We start from the raw sequence: 17,354 nt of genomic DNA, 5'->3' as shown, positions 1-17,354 counted from the left end.
ATTTTAAAAGCTGCTGTGAAGGCCTAGATGAATTAAGATTTCTGTGGCTTGCTCTCTTTCTTAATACTCAGCCTCATCGTGGTTTTCTGTTTGGTTGGTTGGTTGGTTGGTTGGTTGGGGGAAGGAGAAAGGAGACCTGAAGTGTGTCCTATACCCTTTGTGAGTTTGGATTCAGTTCCGCAGATTTTACTGAGTACATTTAAATGCAGGTTGCCTGGCCACAGGTTTCGAGAGATGCCTCAAATAGGGCTTAGGGAAATTTGCTGCCTCATCTCTTCTGCAGGCAGGTTCTCATGTGGCCCATATTCTATCTGATCTCTGAGCCCTTGCGCTGGCTTTTTCCTCTGCCCCGGAATCCTACCTAACTCCTTATTTCCTTTTGTTCTTCCATGGATCATGATTGCTTTTTACATGTCAATTGCCTGATAACTTCTATCCCAGTTCCTTACACACTGGGGTGCCTGGAAAGTGTTTGGAAACTACTGATTGAATGAACTAAGGTGAATAGAGGGAACAATTATAGCTCAAGGGCCGTGAGCAGTATGTAAAGATCACTGGGGGTACTAAGGAGGAAAAGATGCCTGGTTTGGGAAGCTTGGGACAGCCTTCATGATAGAAGTAATGGATGAGGTGGTCTTGAAGGATGGATGGAATTTCCACTTAGCCAGGCAGGGAACAGCATTTATGGTGTAGGGAATTGCAGGAACAAAAGCAAAGAGAGTCTACAAAATACTATGCCATGTGGGTAAAACTTGAGAGGGATATATAATGAAACCAAAGAGGTGCTACTTCATGGAATTTTGAATGGCAGATTATGCATTTGTGAAGCAGTGGGGAGCCATCAATAGTTTTTTATTTAATTTATGAAGCAGTGGGGAGGCATTGATCATTTTGGAGAGCGTAGTTACATGACAGAGCCTGTTTCTAAGATGCTTATCAAACAGCTGTGTATGGTGAATAGAAGGGAGAGCCTGAAAGGGGAGTTAGTTCAAAAGGAGCCAAGCATTTGAACGGAAGATGTGGCATGAGTCAGTAGGGTGGCTTTTCTCTTCTTTTATCATGTAATCATTGATACGTATGAAGTATATATGATACATACATAACCTCCAAAGCGTGACAATAAAATGAACAGCCATAAAGCTACCACTCTACTTAAAAAAATAAACATGGCCAGTGCTAGTGAAGCCCCTGCTGTCCCTCCCAGATTAAATCCCATCCTACCCCCAGTACCCAGAAGTAACCATCATCCTAGCTTCTTGTTGATCTGCCCCTTGCCCTCTTTATATTTTTGCTATATATGAATATATTCCTAAGAAATGGATTTAGTTTGGCTTATTTCTGACCTTTATATGATTATAATTACTTTATATAACATATAATTCTTCAACTGCTTTTTTTTACTTAACATAACGCTCCTAAGATTCACACATCTTGCTGGGCGTGGTGGTGCACGCCTGTAATCCCAGCACTTTGGGAGGCCAAGGCGGGCGGATCATTTGAGGTCAGGAGTTTGAGATCAGCCTGACCAACATGGTGAAACCCCATCTCGACTAAAATACAAAAATTAGCCGGGTGTGATGGTATGCACCTGTAATCTCAGCTCGGGAGGCTGAGGCAGGAGAATTGCTTGAACCCAGGAGGTGGAGGTTGCAGTGAGCTGAGATTGAGCCACTGCATTCCAGCCTGGGCAACAGAGCAAGACTCCCTTTCAAAATAAATAAATAAATAAATAAATAAATAAAAATAAGATTCACACATTTTGATGCATGTACCTGTAGATCATTCATATTCACTGCTGTAATAGATCACAATTTATTTCCCAGTTCTCTTGTTAATGAATATTTGGATTCTCTTTCTTTTCTTTTTTTTCTTTTCCTTCCTCTCTTTTCTTTCCCTTCTTTTTTTCTTTTCTTTTTTCTTTCTTTTCCTTTCCTTTTCCCTTCTGCCTTGCCTTGCCTTGCCTTGCCTTGCCTTGCTTTTTCTTTCCTTTGTTTTTTAAGATCAATGCGGCCGTGAGCATTTTTTGTGTATCTCATAGGGCACATAGAAAGAGTCACCCTAGAATGTAAACTTAGGAGTGGGGACTCTAGGTCATAGGAGAACATGTTCAACTTACAAGACAATGTCAATTGTTTTCCTAAGTAGTTTCACCAATTTACTCTCTTGCCCACCATATATAAATTTCTGTTTCTCCATATCTTTGCTAATCTTGATACAGAAGCTAATTATTTTTAAAGGAATGTCTCAGTCTGGATTTGAAACCTCTTAGTATCAACAGGAAGAAATGTTTTGTATCTATTACAATGGGGAAATCTTTTTCAAAATGTATTTGGGACAAAGTGCTTCCATCCATTCCTGCTCTCCAAGCTTTCAAGCCCTCCCCAGGGGTTAAATAGGAAATATATGTTTGCTGGCCTCCTCACAGTCCAACGTGACATTTTTTTGGTACCATCTATTCTGCTGTAATAGAACTAAATCATCCATCGATGTCCCAGTCCCTCCCCTTTTTTCATTTTTGTGTGAGTGAATTTATTCTAGAAGTTATTTTCAAATTACATGTGTCAGTTTGATGAGCTTGTGCTTTTCTATGTTGTTCCAAGATTTATATGGGATAGTTTAAAAGAGGAGCATGATTAAGGAAAGGGCTTTTTGCTATATCAGCGTAATACAGAAGATAATGTTGTCATGCCTGAGGCTGTCCTCGGACACTCGAAGAAGTTAGCCAAGGAAAGACCAGCTGTCATGTTTCATTTCTCTCTGCCTTACCCCTACATGTGTTTTATCTATTTTATCTGCAAGCTACTTGTTTTATTGTCCTTTGTCTTAAGTATACCAAAAACACTTAACCCAGGAGGTTAGCCAGATTATAGTGGGCTTGAGGCAAGGCAAGTAAGCATACATAACTCCAGGTGAAAGAAATTCACCTTTTTGCAATAGAGCTGGGGTCCTGAATTCCACTGAGACCCCAGGAATTTTTTTTTCATCCTTATAGTCTGAGCTGCTTCAGGAATTGGCAGAAAAGAGCACGTGCAAAATAATATAATTGTGGAGAAACTGCTCAGGGGTACTCAAATTTATAATTCACAGCAAGCAGCCAAAGGATTGATTATTAAGATGTATCATTATAAAAGTTCTAGAAATGCATTTGCTGGGTCTGAAAGGAGGATAGCAAATGTGTCCTTAAATTCTTTCTTTTCTCTCAATCCCTTCCTCTCTGCACCCATTCCCCTCTCCCTGTCAAAATGGCTGTCTAAGGGACAATTTTACTTGAGTGCATTGGAAATAAAGCTTGAAGCTCTGGTTGACTTTCTAAAGCTTGAGGAAATTCAAGGAAGGACAATAGTTTTGCAGCTTGTCTTTGGGTTTCCTGCAATTAAAAAATGCTGAGTAAATGTTTGTTCTACGAATGTAAGTGTAGGAATATCTGGAATTAATACTTTCAGATAGCGTCTGTTGAAACACAAGTAGGAGCAAAGTGCTAGAAGGCTAAATATGGTCAGGGTTTCTGCAGAGGCATTGTCTCAGAAGTTTTAATAAGCTGTTGAAACACAGTTAAGCAAGAGCAAAGTGCTGGAAGGCTAAATGTGGACAGGGTTTCTGCAGAGGCATTGTCTCAGAAGTTTTAATAAGCTAAAGAAATCTGGTCTTGAGTGGCTAGCCCCCACCTAGAGCTCACTGCTCAGTAGATGTGAACATGGATGGTGGTGGTACAGGCATTGGGTGATTGATTGTGCAAGATGAAAAATAGAGGTGGATTTCTTTTTTTCTTTTTTTTCTTTTCTTTTCTTTTCTTTTTTTTTTTTTTTTTTTTTTTTGAGACAGAGTCTCACTCTGTTGCCCAGGCTGGAGTACAGTGGTGCAATCTCGGCTCACTGCAACCTCCACCTCCTGGGTTCAAATGATTCTCCTGCCTCAGCCTCCCAAGTAGCTGGGATTACAGGCGCCCACCACCAATTCCAGCTAATTTTTGTATTTTTGGTAGAGACAGGGTTTCACAATGTTGGCCAGGCTGGTCTTGAACTCCTGACCTCAAGTGATCTACCTGCCTCGGCCTCCCAAAGTGCTAGGATTACAGGCATGAGCCACTGTGCTCGGCCCAGAGGTAGATTTCTGTTCAGTGTTTCTATGGATCTCACATACCTTTTTAGACATCTCTTTCTGATGGATTTCAGTGTTTCCTCAATGGAAATGTTTGAGAATTCTATAACACTTCCTCCTGGTTTACACAATGATTGGACGATAGAAGTCTATAAAACTTGTTCCTCCCTTCCTTCCCCACCACCAGATCACTTTAGACACAAGATATTATCTTTATAAAGCTTATCATTGTGAATGTTCTTGCAGAGAGTATCAACCTCCATCTCCCCCACCCATTCTGACAACCAGCCTATTGGTTTCTGCAGTTAAGAAAAAATTCTTTTTTTTTTAGAGACAGAATCTGGCTCTATCGCCCAGGCTGCAGTGCAGTTGCACAGTCTCGGCTCACTGCAACCTCCACCTTTCGTGTTCGAGCGATTCTCCTGCTTCAGCCTCCCGAGTGGCTGGGATTACAGGCATGCACCACCATGCCGAGCTAATTTTTTTGTGTTTTAGTAGAGACAGGGTTTCTACTGTTGCCCAGGCTGGTCTTGAACTCCAGAGCTCAAGCGATCTTCCCGCCTCACCCTCCCAAAGTTCTGGGATTACAGGCATGAGCAACCACACACCTGGCCAGAAAAAACCTCATTTTGTTGCATTTTAGTAAACACGAGCCACATCCCAGCCAGTTACGGTTAGAGGGCACTGGCCCAATATTTGACCTTGGTTTGCAGGTCTACACTGTCTCCTGTCCTCATCAATCCCTGGTGGAAACTGAGACACCAGTGCAGGCCGGAGTGTCTCTGAAGAAACTTGAGAATTCTAAGACCTTAGGAAGAGGACCTTGTGTCAGAATGAGGGGGACTTTCTGCTGGGCCTCCCTTGCATGCCCTCTGTCTGGGGCCTTGGGTCTGCTCTGAGGATTCTTGTAGCCAAACATAGATTTTGCAGGCTATGTTAGCTAATCCCCAAGCATCCTTTGGGATGTTGTTGCAGCTGCACTTGGGGGCTTGTTATCTGGCTTGCCTCTGCAAGGGACGCTGCTTAGCTGACTTTGTCCCTCTTTAGCCTGAGTCATGGCTAATTGGTCAGCTGCCTTAGGTATCTCAGAGCCTGCGAATTGGCTCACTCAGCAGCCACGTGGCCTGTGACCTGCAGCATGTCTGACTGAAGGTCTAACTATCCTAATTTGTCCCCCAGCACCTCTCGGTCTCCAAGGGATTGCCTGCCAGAAGCTGCTTTTAGCAGTTTAGAAAAGATAATTTCAGAATCTGCTTCCCTTACTCCCCCTCACCCAACCTTTCCCCACCGTTTCTTAAACCAGTTCCTAGGTGGAGCTAAAATTAAAAAAGAGTTATTAATATCAACTCCTTAAAATGAAAAATAAGATGTAAGAAACTACTTCTGGATAAAATAGAGTTTTACTCTTAAGCTAGGTAACGTATAAAAAATTGAGGAAATCAGATAAGTAAAAAGAATAGAATAAAAATTACCTGCATTCTCACCACCCAGAAATAAGTATTGTTAGCATTTTAGTGATAATTTTTAGGGTTTTTTTTTCTCTGCCTATTTGTATCTGCATGTATATGTGTGTGCATGTGTGTGTTCAGTTATATTTTTGTTTTGCAAAAATAAGATGCATTGTTTTATACTCCGCTTTTTTTTTTCACTGAATGGAAATTTTTGCATAAATATTTTGCTATGTTTTTGAATACCCTGCCACACATCATTTTAATGGCCACATCTGAAAGTGGCTGCACTATGGGTTAATTTCACTAGTCTCTGATTTTCAGACATTTGTTTCCAGTTTTTTGTTGCTATTCATATAAACAGCTCTACCATGAACTCCGTGGCAACAGAATCTTTGCACATATCTCTGATTGTTTCTTTAGAATAAACCCCCACAAGGGAGAACTGTAGGGCCACATGGTATGTACATTCTTAAGACTCCTCCCGGCTGTCCTTCCAGAACCTTTGAATTAATTGGCCCTCAAGCTGGCAGTAGTTGTAGAGTATGTCCATTCCCCCAAGCTTTTGCCATTATTCCAAATATGAATCTTGTACCAATCTTTCAACAGATGAAAAGTGGTCACTCGTTTTGCGATTATTTGATTCCTAGTGGTGTCAAACGTTTCTTTTCTCATATGTGTTTTGGCCATTGATGTATCAAGTCCCTTGTGAACTGCCTTTCCTTTGCCAAACTTCTAATGCACAACAAAAGCTCAGCTTTAATTAAGCTTGTTCAGAATCCTAAGCCCTATAAAGCCTTTCATAAAACAGAGGACTCCAAAGCACAGGGGTTTTTCTTAACACCATTTATCTCCTCTAAGCGAGGATGGAAGAAGGATTCAAGAACTGAAGGCTAGTAGACAACTCCCCAGCCAACATCCGACATGCCCTTCAGCCAGTAGAGGTAGCTGTTGCATCAACTAGCTCCCCAGCCTTATCTGTGAGTTCAGCCTTTAAGATAGAAAATAAATCAGTGCATGCAGTATTTTTAACAATATTTATTTTTTTTAAAAACTCACGATTTTGTGTTTTTTTTAAAAAAACTGCTTATTTTTTGCCCTGTTATGTTTGAATGTAAAGCTCTCTGTGAATATTAGTAAGAGCCACTATATGAAATTTATTATTAATCATCTATTTTTAGGCATGAAGCTTTGCTGTATTATGTTTTAGCAGCAGAAACTGGAATTGAAGTGTCACAGACAAATTTAGCACACATCTGTGAGGAGAGGCCAGTAAGTAAATGTATTCTTCTCAGAGTAGAAGCTCTGAGGTTAAGGATAATGAATTGGGTTTTATGGAGGCAACGTTGGCCACTTGGCCGAAATGTTAATGAATTAACTTTTTCTTCCCTTTACCCCTTAGGACCTGGCCAGGAGATACTTGGGCGTTAACTGTGTTTGGAGATACTATAATTTCTCTGTTTTTCAAATCGATGCTCCTTCCTTTGGTATGTATAGAAAAACGATGCAAAATTGAAGCATTAGGTGTTTTTAATCTTTAGTAACAGGGAACATCTGACAGCTTTGTGTGAAGTGAGGTATTTCTAAATAATTAGAAAAGAAAGTGAAAAATCTCTGCTATTAAGATCGCTAAACTCTGCTCTCAGCCTCACACAATGCACTGCTCCTCACCCATTGTCCCGTGGAGTGCTTGGACCCAACATTTCTTATTTTTTTGTTTTTATTTTTGGAGACAGTCTCGCTCTGTTCCCCGGGCTGGAGTGCAGTGGAATGATCTGGGCTCAGTGCAACCTCCACCTCCCAGGTTCAGGTGATTCTCCTGCCCGAGTAGCTGGGATTTCAGGTGCCCACGACCACGCCCAGCTAATTTTTGTATTTTTAAGTAGACATAGGGTTTCACCATGTTGGCCAGGCTGGTCTCAAACTCCTGACCTCAGGTGATCCACCTGCCTTGGCCTCCCAAAGTGCTGGGGTTACAGGCGTGAGCCACTGCACCTGGCCCCCAACATTTCTTCTGAGTCAATGAAAATGTAAAAGAGAACGCTATTATGGAGCAATTCTCTGGGCCAGTCATTTGTGCGGATTCCTCTACGCTGCTCTGCATGGTAGGGGACTGGCCTCCAGGAACTACAGTTCCTAGACTCCTCTACCCACCGGCTTCTGATTCCTTTCAGGCAATAAGAGGCACTGGCAGAAGATTGCAGGATGGGAGAAGAAGTCCAAGTACTTCTACCTTTCTCTCTCTGCTTTGGACTGTGTCTCTGGCAGTGGCTACATTTCCATGGTTCCAGCCCCTGCCTGGCAGCTCCACCCTCTTTGATCTCAGCACCAGGCTCTGGGTCTCTGGTAACATCACAGGCACCCTGTGGTCCCCAAGTCCTGGGGATGATAGCAGCCTTCTCACTGCTGATCTCTGGGCTGCCTATTGTTTTCCATTTGCCTTTTCAGCTCTCCCAACACCCTAGTAACTACTTCCCCATGATGAAATTCCTCTTTTGAACCACCTGAAACGGGTTCTGTTTTCCTTATTGGACATTGACTAATACATACACCCCTATTTTTTTTTTGAGATGGAGTCTTGCTGTGTCGCCTAGGCTGGAGTGCAATGGTGCTATCTCGGCTCACTGCAACCTCTGCCTCCCAGGTTCAAGCGATTCTCCTGCCTCAGCCTCCTGAGTAGATGTGATTACAGGAATGCACCACCATGCCTGGCTAATTTCTGTATTTTTTAGTAGAGGTGGGGTTTCACCATGTTAGCCAGGCTGGTCTTGAACTCCTGACCTGCAGTGATCTGCACACCTTAGCCTCCAAAAGTGCTGGAATTACGGGTGTGAGCTACGGCACTCAGCCGATACATATACTCTTAAACACAAGTTTTTCTTCAGAGGAAAAATAAAATACATGGCTAAAGCAAAGAGTTACCAAAAACAGACATCAAAGATGAACAGCAAAATTTCAGATGTGAAGTAAAGCACCCAAAACAACCTTGGCTGATTGGGCAGCAAGGTTGTAGACTGAGATTTAGCTATTCAGGAGAGCTACCTGGCCAAATAAGAAACTGTCTAGAGTCCAGGCGCGGTGGCTCACACCTGTAATCCCAGCACCTTGGGAGGCTGAGGTGGGAGGATTGCTTGAGTCCAGGAGTTCGAGAGCAGCCAGGACAACATGGTGAAACCCCGTCTCTATAAAAAATATAAAAATTAGCCGGGCGTGGTGGCACACTCCTGTAATCCCAGCTACGTGGGAGGCGGAGGTGGAAGGATCACTTGAGCCCAGGAAGTCAAGGCTGCAGCGAGCCCTGATCTCACCGCTGTACTCCAGCCTGGGCAGTGGAGACCCTATCGCAAAAAATTTAGAAAAAAAAGAAAAAAAAATATGTCTAGAAATAGGGATGCTCTGGGCAAAAAGCCTTTTTGCTTGTTTCTCTCTTGACACATCAGGGAAACATAAAGATGTTCTGTATTCAGATACTAATAGGAAAAACTTGCATTCATGTGAATGCGCCAATAATTTAAAATGTTGGTATGAAAAAAACCACTTGACAGATGGATCTGTGCTTTATTTCCTGCAGCATATTTGAAGATGGGAGACCTTTACTACTATGGCCACCAAAACCAGTCACAAGACCTGGAGTTGTCTGTGCAGATGTACGCCCAAGCCGCCCTGGATGGAGACTCCCAGGTAAACAGCAACCGCAACAAAAACCAGCTGTTGGCCGGGCATGGTGGCTTCTGCCTGTAATCCCAGGACTTTGGGAGGCCGAGGGGGCGGGTCACTTGAGGTCAGGAATTCGGGACCAGCCTGAGCAACATGGCGAAACCCCATCTCTACAAAAATACAAAAATTAGCTGGGTGTGGTGGTGCTCGCCTGTAGTCCCAGCTACTTGGGAGACTGAAGCAGGAGGATTGCTTGAGTCTGGCAAGTCAAGGCTGCAGCAAGCCGTGATCACACCATTGCACTCCAGCCTGGGTGACAGAGCGAGACCCTGTCTCAGAAAAAAACTCAGCTCTTGGTGACATCCATTTGTGAATTTGCAAAACCAGAATTCTTCCTAACTGTCCTTTCAGTGTGCATACACTACACAGTTTACAAAGCCATTGTTCATCCATTTTCACATGCCCCTCAAACAACTCTATGAGGACACTAACAATAAGGGTGAGCCTTTATTAAACACCTACTGTGTCCCCCACGCCATTCTCACATAATCCTGTGGGGGTGGGGATTATTATATCCTATTTATAATCAAAGGTAATGAACTGTTCAAGACCAAATAATCAAATGGTAAGCAAAATGCCCAGCTCCTAAACCTGGATCTTTGGCTCCAAACAGAAGGGTGTTTCTACCAAATTACATCAAACTCACTCACCAGGTAGAAACTCAAGAAATTAGCAGTGCATCCATAGTAGGAAGTGTTTTGCTTGTACTGTTGGGCTGTGCTTCAGCGACAGAGTTTTTTCCCTCAGTGATTTTTTTTGGAAACTTCTTATTTGAAAATAATGTTAGATTTGTAGAAAAGTTGCAAAAAGAGGTGAGAGTTTCTGTATACCCTTCATTCAGCTTCCCCTAATGTTCACATCTGACATAACCGCAATGCCATTGTCAAACTAAGATATTAATGTTGGGACAGTATTATTAACTACACTTCAGACTTCATGTAGATTTCACCAGTTTTTCCACTAATATCCTTCTTCTGTTCCAGGATTCAATCCAGGATCCCACATTAGATTGAGTTGTATATTTCTTTCCAATCTTCTCCAATCTATGACAGTTCCTCAGTCTTTTCTCATCTTCATGACTCTTGATACTTGAAGAATGCTTGTTAGGTACCTTGTAGAATGTCTGTTGATTTGGGTCTGTCTTCTGTTTTCTCTTGAATAGATTGAGGTTATACATTTTGGGCAAGAATTTTGCCTATTACGATTATTACCATGCCGTTCTAACGATGATTCTCAATTTCCCTTATTCCTTCTACATTTGCTACTTGGAATCCTCTTTTGAGGACCTCAGAATCATTTTCATGATGGAGGTTTGGATAGTTGTTACCCTCTGCTGCAACAGATTTCTGGTGTTGTGCTTTACAGTCTGACCACTGAGCAAAAATTGGAAACTTATCCCTGTATCAATCTTTGGTGGGATTTTTGTTGTTGTTGCTGTTTTGTGGGGTTTTTTGAGACAGGGTTTCACTCTGTAACCCAGGCTGAAATGCAGTGGCACACTCAGCTCACTGCAGCCTTGGTCCCCCAGGCTCAAGCGATCCTCCTACCTCAGCCTCCTAAGTAGCTGGGAATACAAGTGCATGTCCGGCTAATTTTTGTATTTTTTGTAGAGATGGGGTTTTGCCATGTTGCCCAGGCTGGGCTTGAATTCCTGGGCTCAAGTGATCTGCCCACCTTGGCCTCGCAAGGTGCTGGGATTACAGGCATGAGTCACTGTGTCCGGCCAATCTTTTCTATTTTTATTTTATTTTTTTAATGGAGGTACAATATTGCAGTGGTCATGTACCTGGGTTAAAATCCCACGTCTCTCTCACTCCATAGCTCTTTGTTCATGGCGAGTCACTAAATCTCTGAATCTCTATTTGCTCATGTGTAAATGTAAATGGGGGTAATAAGAGCATCTGCCTCATAGATCGTGAGGATTAAATGAGATGTTCAGAGTAAAGCTCTAAGCCCAATGCCAAGTACACTCAGTGGACATGATCTATTCTGTTATCATTTCTTCTGAAAAGAAGGAGTTGCTGCTAAAGGCATTTGCTATAGAAATAAACTCCTTTAGGTCATATTTCCTGTCACTTAAAATTGGGCCTGGATTTTTTTTTTTCAATTTTTATTTTTACTGTTTGGAAAGCCAATGTTACAAAAACAATAAAGGATAATTTTTTCAAGAAAAATAAACCAAAGAATGCACTGATAATTCTATGGCAGGGGCTTTACTCCTTTATGTCTTCATGTTCCCTTGCAGTCCCTGCCCACAAGCAAATGTATCTGTCACATTACCTATAGTGTGCCTGTCACTTTTTTTTCTTTTTCTTTTTTGAGATGGAGTCTCGCTCTGTTGCCAGGCTGGAGTGCAGTGGCGTGATCTCGGCTCACTGCAACCTCCGCCTCCCAGGTTCAAGTGATTCTCCTGCCTCAGCCTCCGGAGTAGCTAGGACTACAGGCGCGCCATCACACCCAGCTAATTTTTGTATTTTTAGTAGAGACGGGGTTTCACCATGTTGGGCAGGATGGTCTTGATCTCTTGACCTCATGATCCGCCCACCTTGGCCTCCCAAAGTGCTGGGATTAGAGGGGTGAGCACTGCGCCTGGCCATCGGTCACTTTTAAAATCTGTCTTATCATTTATTGTAGGACTGTGTGCATTTTATTACATAGTCTCTAATTATTAACCCTAATAGCTGCCCCATATTCTGTTGAGCTGATACATTATAATTTCTTAAGCTTTACCTTACTGGTGGATGCTTATCCTTTTGTTTACTAACTTATTTATTGATTTGACACATATTTATCTATAGAGTCCTACCATGTCTTAGACAATGATTAGTGGTGGGGACATAAGATAAAAAGATTGATCATACTCTTGCCTATATGGGATTTATAGTCTACCAAGGAAGACTTGGAGGTGGTTTCCTCTTGTGTTGGAATTACAGCTAGTGCTACAATGAATATTTTTATGTTTCCATCTTTTCTCTTAGTTTGAATACTTTCCTTATAATCTGAGAAATAGTATTATTGAGTCAGACAGTCTAAATGGTTTTATGAGGCCGGGCACAGTGGCTCATGCCTGTAATCCCAGTTCTTTGGGAGGCCAAGGCAGGCAGATCACTTGAAGTCAGCAGTTTGAGACCAGCCTGGCCAACATGGTGAAACCCCATCTCTGCTAAAAATACAAAAATTAGCTGGGCGTGGTGGTGCAAACCAGTAGTCCCAGTTACTTGGGAGGCTGAGGCAAGAGAATCTCTTGAACCTGGAAGGTGGAGGTTACAGTGAGCTGAAATCATTGCACTCCAGCCTGGGCAACAGAGTGAGATTCCATCTCAAAAAATAGAAGTAAAAATTAAAAAAAAATAAATGGTTTTATGACTACATGATAGCATGCTGCCATTTTGCTTTCTGAAAGGGCTTTCCATTTAATACCTCACCAATGAGTGTTTAAGTAGAGAAGGATGACTGAAATCTTACCAGCAAGTGGATGCTTTCATGATTTAATTTTGCTAATTGAATAATGATATGTTGATACTTTCTTACTGGTTTTAACTTGCATTTACTTAATTACTAGTGATGATGGACACTTTTACATATACTAGTTTATGATAATTTATTTTCTACATTTTCTTTTTTGTAAATTCTGTATTCTTATTCTTTGCCTATTTATCTGTTGGAATTTTGACACTTTTAAAAATTTAAACCATAATTAGTTCTTTATATATTTATCTAGCAGATAATGAACCTTAAGCTATTACATTGCATACAACTATTCCCCTACTCTATTTTCCCACTTATTTTAATCTTGGTATCATTCCATTGATTAGAGACTTTAAAATTTCATAAAGCTGGCTGGGCGCGGTGGCTCAACCCTGTAGTCCCAGCGCTTTGGGAGGCCAAGGTGGGCGGATTAACTGAGGTCAGAAGGTCGAGACCAGCCTGGCTGACATGGAGAAACCTCGTCTCTACTAAAAATACAGAAATTAGCCATGCGTGGCTGTGGGCACCTGTAATCCCAGCTACTCAGGAGGCTGAGGCAGGAGAATCACTTGAACCCAGGAGGCGGACGATGCACTGAGCCGAGATCACACCATTGCACTCAACAAAACAAAACAAAAAATCATAAAGCCATTTTTTTCTTTTCTCTTAATATCTCAAATTTTAAGAGTGCCTTCCTTTCAAAGAGTGCAGAAGTAGTCTATTTTCTGCTGTTGTGTGAGTGTGAGTGTGTGTGTGCATCTTAAAGATACTTAACGCTTCATCTATTTAGAGGTTATTCTTGGCACCATGGTGGAGTTTAAGATTTGAGACTCTGCACCCTGTCCTCTTGTGTTTGACGCTCCAGCTCTGCCACTTTCCAGCTGTGTAACTTTGGGCAAGTTGTTTAACCACTCTGTGCCTCGGTTTCCTCATCTATAAAACAGGGAGGATAAGACTACCTATATCGATTTGTTGTTATGAGGATTAAATGAATAAATATAAAAAACAGAACAATGCCTCGCATATGGCAAGCACTCAAAACGTGAGCTGCTGGTATTTTTATCATGATTGCGACATACGATGGTTGTGAAAGTCCTGAAGTATGCAACCTGGTAAATGATGATTTTCATTTAGATTGCTGTCAGAGGCAAGGTCAGAGGGAAGATATAAGCCATTAGATGTGATCATGTCATAAGGGAAGCACAAATCAAAACCACAGTGAGGCACCATCTCACACCAGTCAGAATGGTTATTATTAAAAAGTCAAAAAAGAACAGGTGCCAGTGAGGTTGCAAAGAGAAATAACACTTATGCACTGTTGGTGGGAGTATAAATTAGTTCAACCATTGTGGAAAGCAGTGTAGCAATTCCTCAAGACCCAGCAATCTCATTACTGGGTATATACCCAAAGGAATATAAATCGTTCTGTTATGAAGACACATGCACATGTATGTTCATTGCAGCATGATTCACAATACCAAAGACATAGAATCAACCCAAATGCCCATCAACGATAGACTGGTTAAAGAAAACGTGGTACATATACACCATGGAATACTATGCAGCCATAAAAAAGAATGACATCATGTCCTTTGCAGGAACATGGATGGAGCTGGAAGCCATTATCCTTAGCAAACTATGCAGGAGCAGAAAACCAAACACCACATATTCTCGCTTAGTGGGAGCTAAATGATGAGAGCACATGGGCACATAGAAGGGAACAACAGACACTACACCTAAGGGTGGAGGTTGGAAAGAGGGAGAGGATCAGGAAAAATAGCAAATATGTACTAGGCTTAGCACCTGGGTGACAAAATAACATGTACAACAAACCCCCATAACACGTAACAAAATAATCTGTATGACAAACCTGTACATGTACCCCTAAAGTTGAAATACAAGTTAAAAACAAAACACAAAAAAACATGATCCTGAGTTCTTTCAATGGCAACAATCCGGTTTAATTGGTCAAGTTCTAATGGTAAGTACCACATCGTTTATTGCTTGTTTCTTAATCTGGCCACCTGCTCGGCTCGTGATGGAGGGTGCGCATTTTCCAGGCAGTGTAATAGTACCCATCCTTTATGAAGGATGTCTTTGGTCGGGCCCTCTAACTGTGTTTATTTTATTGGATCCGTACAGCCCAATAAGACAGGTGCTACCTCTAAGGATCAAGAACAAGGTGTCAGAGGAAGAGGTAGGAAAATATACCATAGTGGGAATCTGTGCCAAGAGGAGTCATGAGAAGAGGTTTCTGCACCAGCCTAGGAAAGTTGAGATGAGTGCCCTTAGGTGATCCTGTGCAAGGGAGGCACCGCCTTGGGATGTCAGTCATTGGAAGCCACCCTAGCCACAGAAATATTTTGTCAGATTTCGGACAGGGCTATGGCAACCGAGGGCATAGTCTAAAGGCAATGGACATGGTATTCAACTCAGTATTCTTGTTTCGTTTATGATACAAGGGCACGTTTTCCAGTAAGTTCTATTCTGAGAGAGTGAGCGAGAAAGGACAGATCTCCCGGTTGACTGGCTTCAGAGCAGATGGGACACAGCAGCTTCTGAAAGCCTCCTGGTTCTCCTGCAAATAAATTTCTCAGATGCATATATTTAGGGAAACAATTCATCAATGAAGATGACAAAAGCATCTGGCTCTAGAGACTTAAAAAAAATTTTAGAGGTTGTAAACATTTACATTCTGATGAAGAGTGTGTGTCTAGGTTTTATTTCAAGGATTTGATGAGTTTGGTTTGTGGCTTGTTTTTAGGGATTTTTTAACCTGGCCCTGCTAATCGAGGAAGGTACGATAATCCCACACCATATCTTGGATTTCTTGGAAATTGACTCAACTCTTCATTCTAATAACATCTCCATTCTCCAGGAACTGTACGAAAGGTGAGCTCAGAGCCTCTAGAACTGTGGAATCTGAGGGAACCCAAGTAGATGATGTTCGCTTCTTGGTTAAAGTTAGCTTTACCCTTATATTGTAATGTAAATTGTTATTTAAAAAACAAACAAAAACAAAAGGCAGGGCACCGTGGCTCATACTTGTAATCCCAGCACTTTGGGAGGCTGAGGCGGGCAGATCACTTGAGGTCAAGAGTTCGAGACCAGCCTGGCCAACCTGGCAGAACCTTATCTCTACTAAAAGAAAAAAAAAAAAAAAGAAAAGAAAGAAAAAGCCCAGGATTTTCTTCTACTAGAAAACATTCAGCCAGACCCGAGTGTATTTCTCTTTTCTAATATCTGAAGTTTAAGATATAGAAGGTACTTGATCTGAAGTTCAAGGGCTGACCAGAAATTTCCACGAGAATGGAAAGAATAACAATCCGATTAGCCTATGCTTGTCTCTTGTTTGTTTATTTTGAGACAGGGCCTCGCTTTGTCACCCAGGCTGGAGTGCAGTGGTGCGATCTCAGCTCACTGCAACCTCCACTTCTTGGGTTCAAGTGATTCTCATGCCTCAGCCTCCTAAGTAGCTGGGATTACAGGTGAACACCGTCACACCAGGCTAATCTTTGTGTTTTTAATAGAGACAGGGTTTCACCATGATGGCTAGGCTGGTCTTGAACTCCTGGCCTCAAGTAATCCACCTGCCTCAGCCTCCCTAAGTGCTGGGATTACGGGTGTGAGCCACCATGCCCGGCGTAAATAGCCAATGCTTTTTTGAAAAATGAGGCATTCCTACATCTGTGCTTTAAACAGAAATACTGTTCTAGTGGGTCCTGTTCTTCAGCGTCTTGCTTGACTTTTATTTTATTTATTTTTAAGTTTTTGCTGTCATCACAGCAGAACAGACTTGACTCTTAATTAAGTACAAAACTGACCTTTTTCTAAAATTTCTACTGGGATTCTAGAATTTCAGATCAGGCCAAACCACTTATTTGGCCACTGGCTTTATTTCTTTGTCTCTCATCTTTGTCAGTTGAGTGTGCTCATTTGTCCAAAAGCAGAAGAATGTAGGTTTGTGGATCTGAAAATGCCAGTCCTGAGTCGTGCCACCAAAGTTGGCTGACACGTCAAGATGCCCTGGGCTTTGTCTGCAGGTGCTGGAGCCACAGTAACGAGGAGTCCTTCAGCCCCTGCTCCTTGGCCTGGCTTTACCTGCACTTGCGGCTTCTCTGGGGTGCTATCCTGCACTCAGCCCTGGTAGGTTTCATCTCCCACCGGCCCCACCCTTGTGGCCCCTGCCCTTTGTCAGTCACTAATGCGTGCTTCTGATGTTTGCAGATCTACTTTCTGGGAACCTTTCTGCTATCCATATTGATCGCCTGGACTGTGCAGTATTTCCAGTCTGTCTCAGGTAAAGATTTATAAAAAGTGAAAGCAATGTATTAAAAAAAAGCAGGGTTTTTTTTTTTTTTCTGGTCTACTGGAAAAATTGTGTTTTCCCTCCTGGTGCTGTTGGTCATGCTATCTCCTATCCCTAGGGTGGTCTTCACAGGGTGGGAATCCTTCTAGAGGTGTATGAAATTCCTGGCTGGTGGGAGGCCACAAAGTTACTACTGTATTTTTCAAAATAAGGATTTTATTTTTTATTTTATTTTGTTTTTTTGAGATGGAGTCTCGTTCTGTCGCCCAGGCTGGAGTGCAGTGGTGTGATCTCAGCTCACTGCAACCTCTGCC

General features: G+C 42.1%; 1 protein-coding gene across 8 annotated transcripts in view; it reads left to right on the top strand.

Moving 5' to 3' along the window:
• The window catches only part of SEL1L3 (SEL1L family member 3), a 144,043-nt gene that overhangs the window by 88,901 nt on the left and 37,788 nt on the right, over positions 1–17,354 (top strand). For 7 of the 8 annotated variants that reach the window (XR_008547467.2, XM_063809442.1, XM_024356057.3 and 4 more), the window contains 6 exons: positions 6,728–6,818; positions 6,949–7,033; positions 9,118–9,227; positions 15,496–15,623; positions 16,775–16,877; positions 16,959–17,031. Coding sequence is in view for 6 of the 8 variants with exons in the window: in XM_063809442.1 (XP_063665512.1) it covers positions 6,728–6,818; positions 6,949–7,033; positions 9,118–9,227; positions 15,496–15,623; positions 16,775–16,877; positions 16,959–17,031 (590 nt within the window). In the remaining 2 variants the exon portion in view is untranslated. Of the gene's footprint in view, positions 1–6,727; positions 6,819–6,948; positions 7,034–9,117; positions 9,228–15,495; positions 15,624–16,653; positions 16,878–16,958; positions 17,032–17,354 lie in introns of all 8 variants that reach the window. The other variant, XR_010156498.1, reaches the window with a different exon arrangement.

Source organism: Pan troglodytes, chromosome 3 (genome assembly GCF_028858775.2).
Source record: "Pan troglodytes isolate AG18354 chromosome 3, NHGRI_mPanTro3-v2.0_pri, whole genome shotgun sequence".
Lineage (NCBI taxonomy): Eukaryota > Metazoa > Chordata > Mammalia > Primates > Hominidae > Pan > Pan troglodytes.
This window is presented reverse-complemented; position numbering and strand designations above follow the sequence as displayed.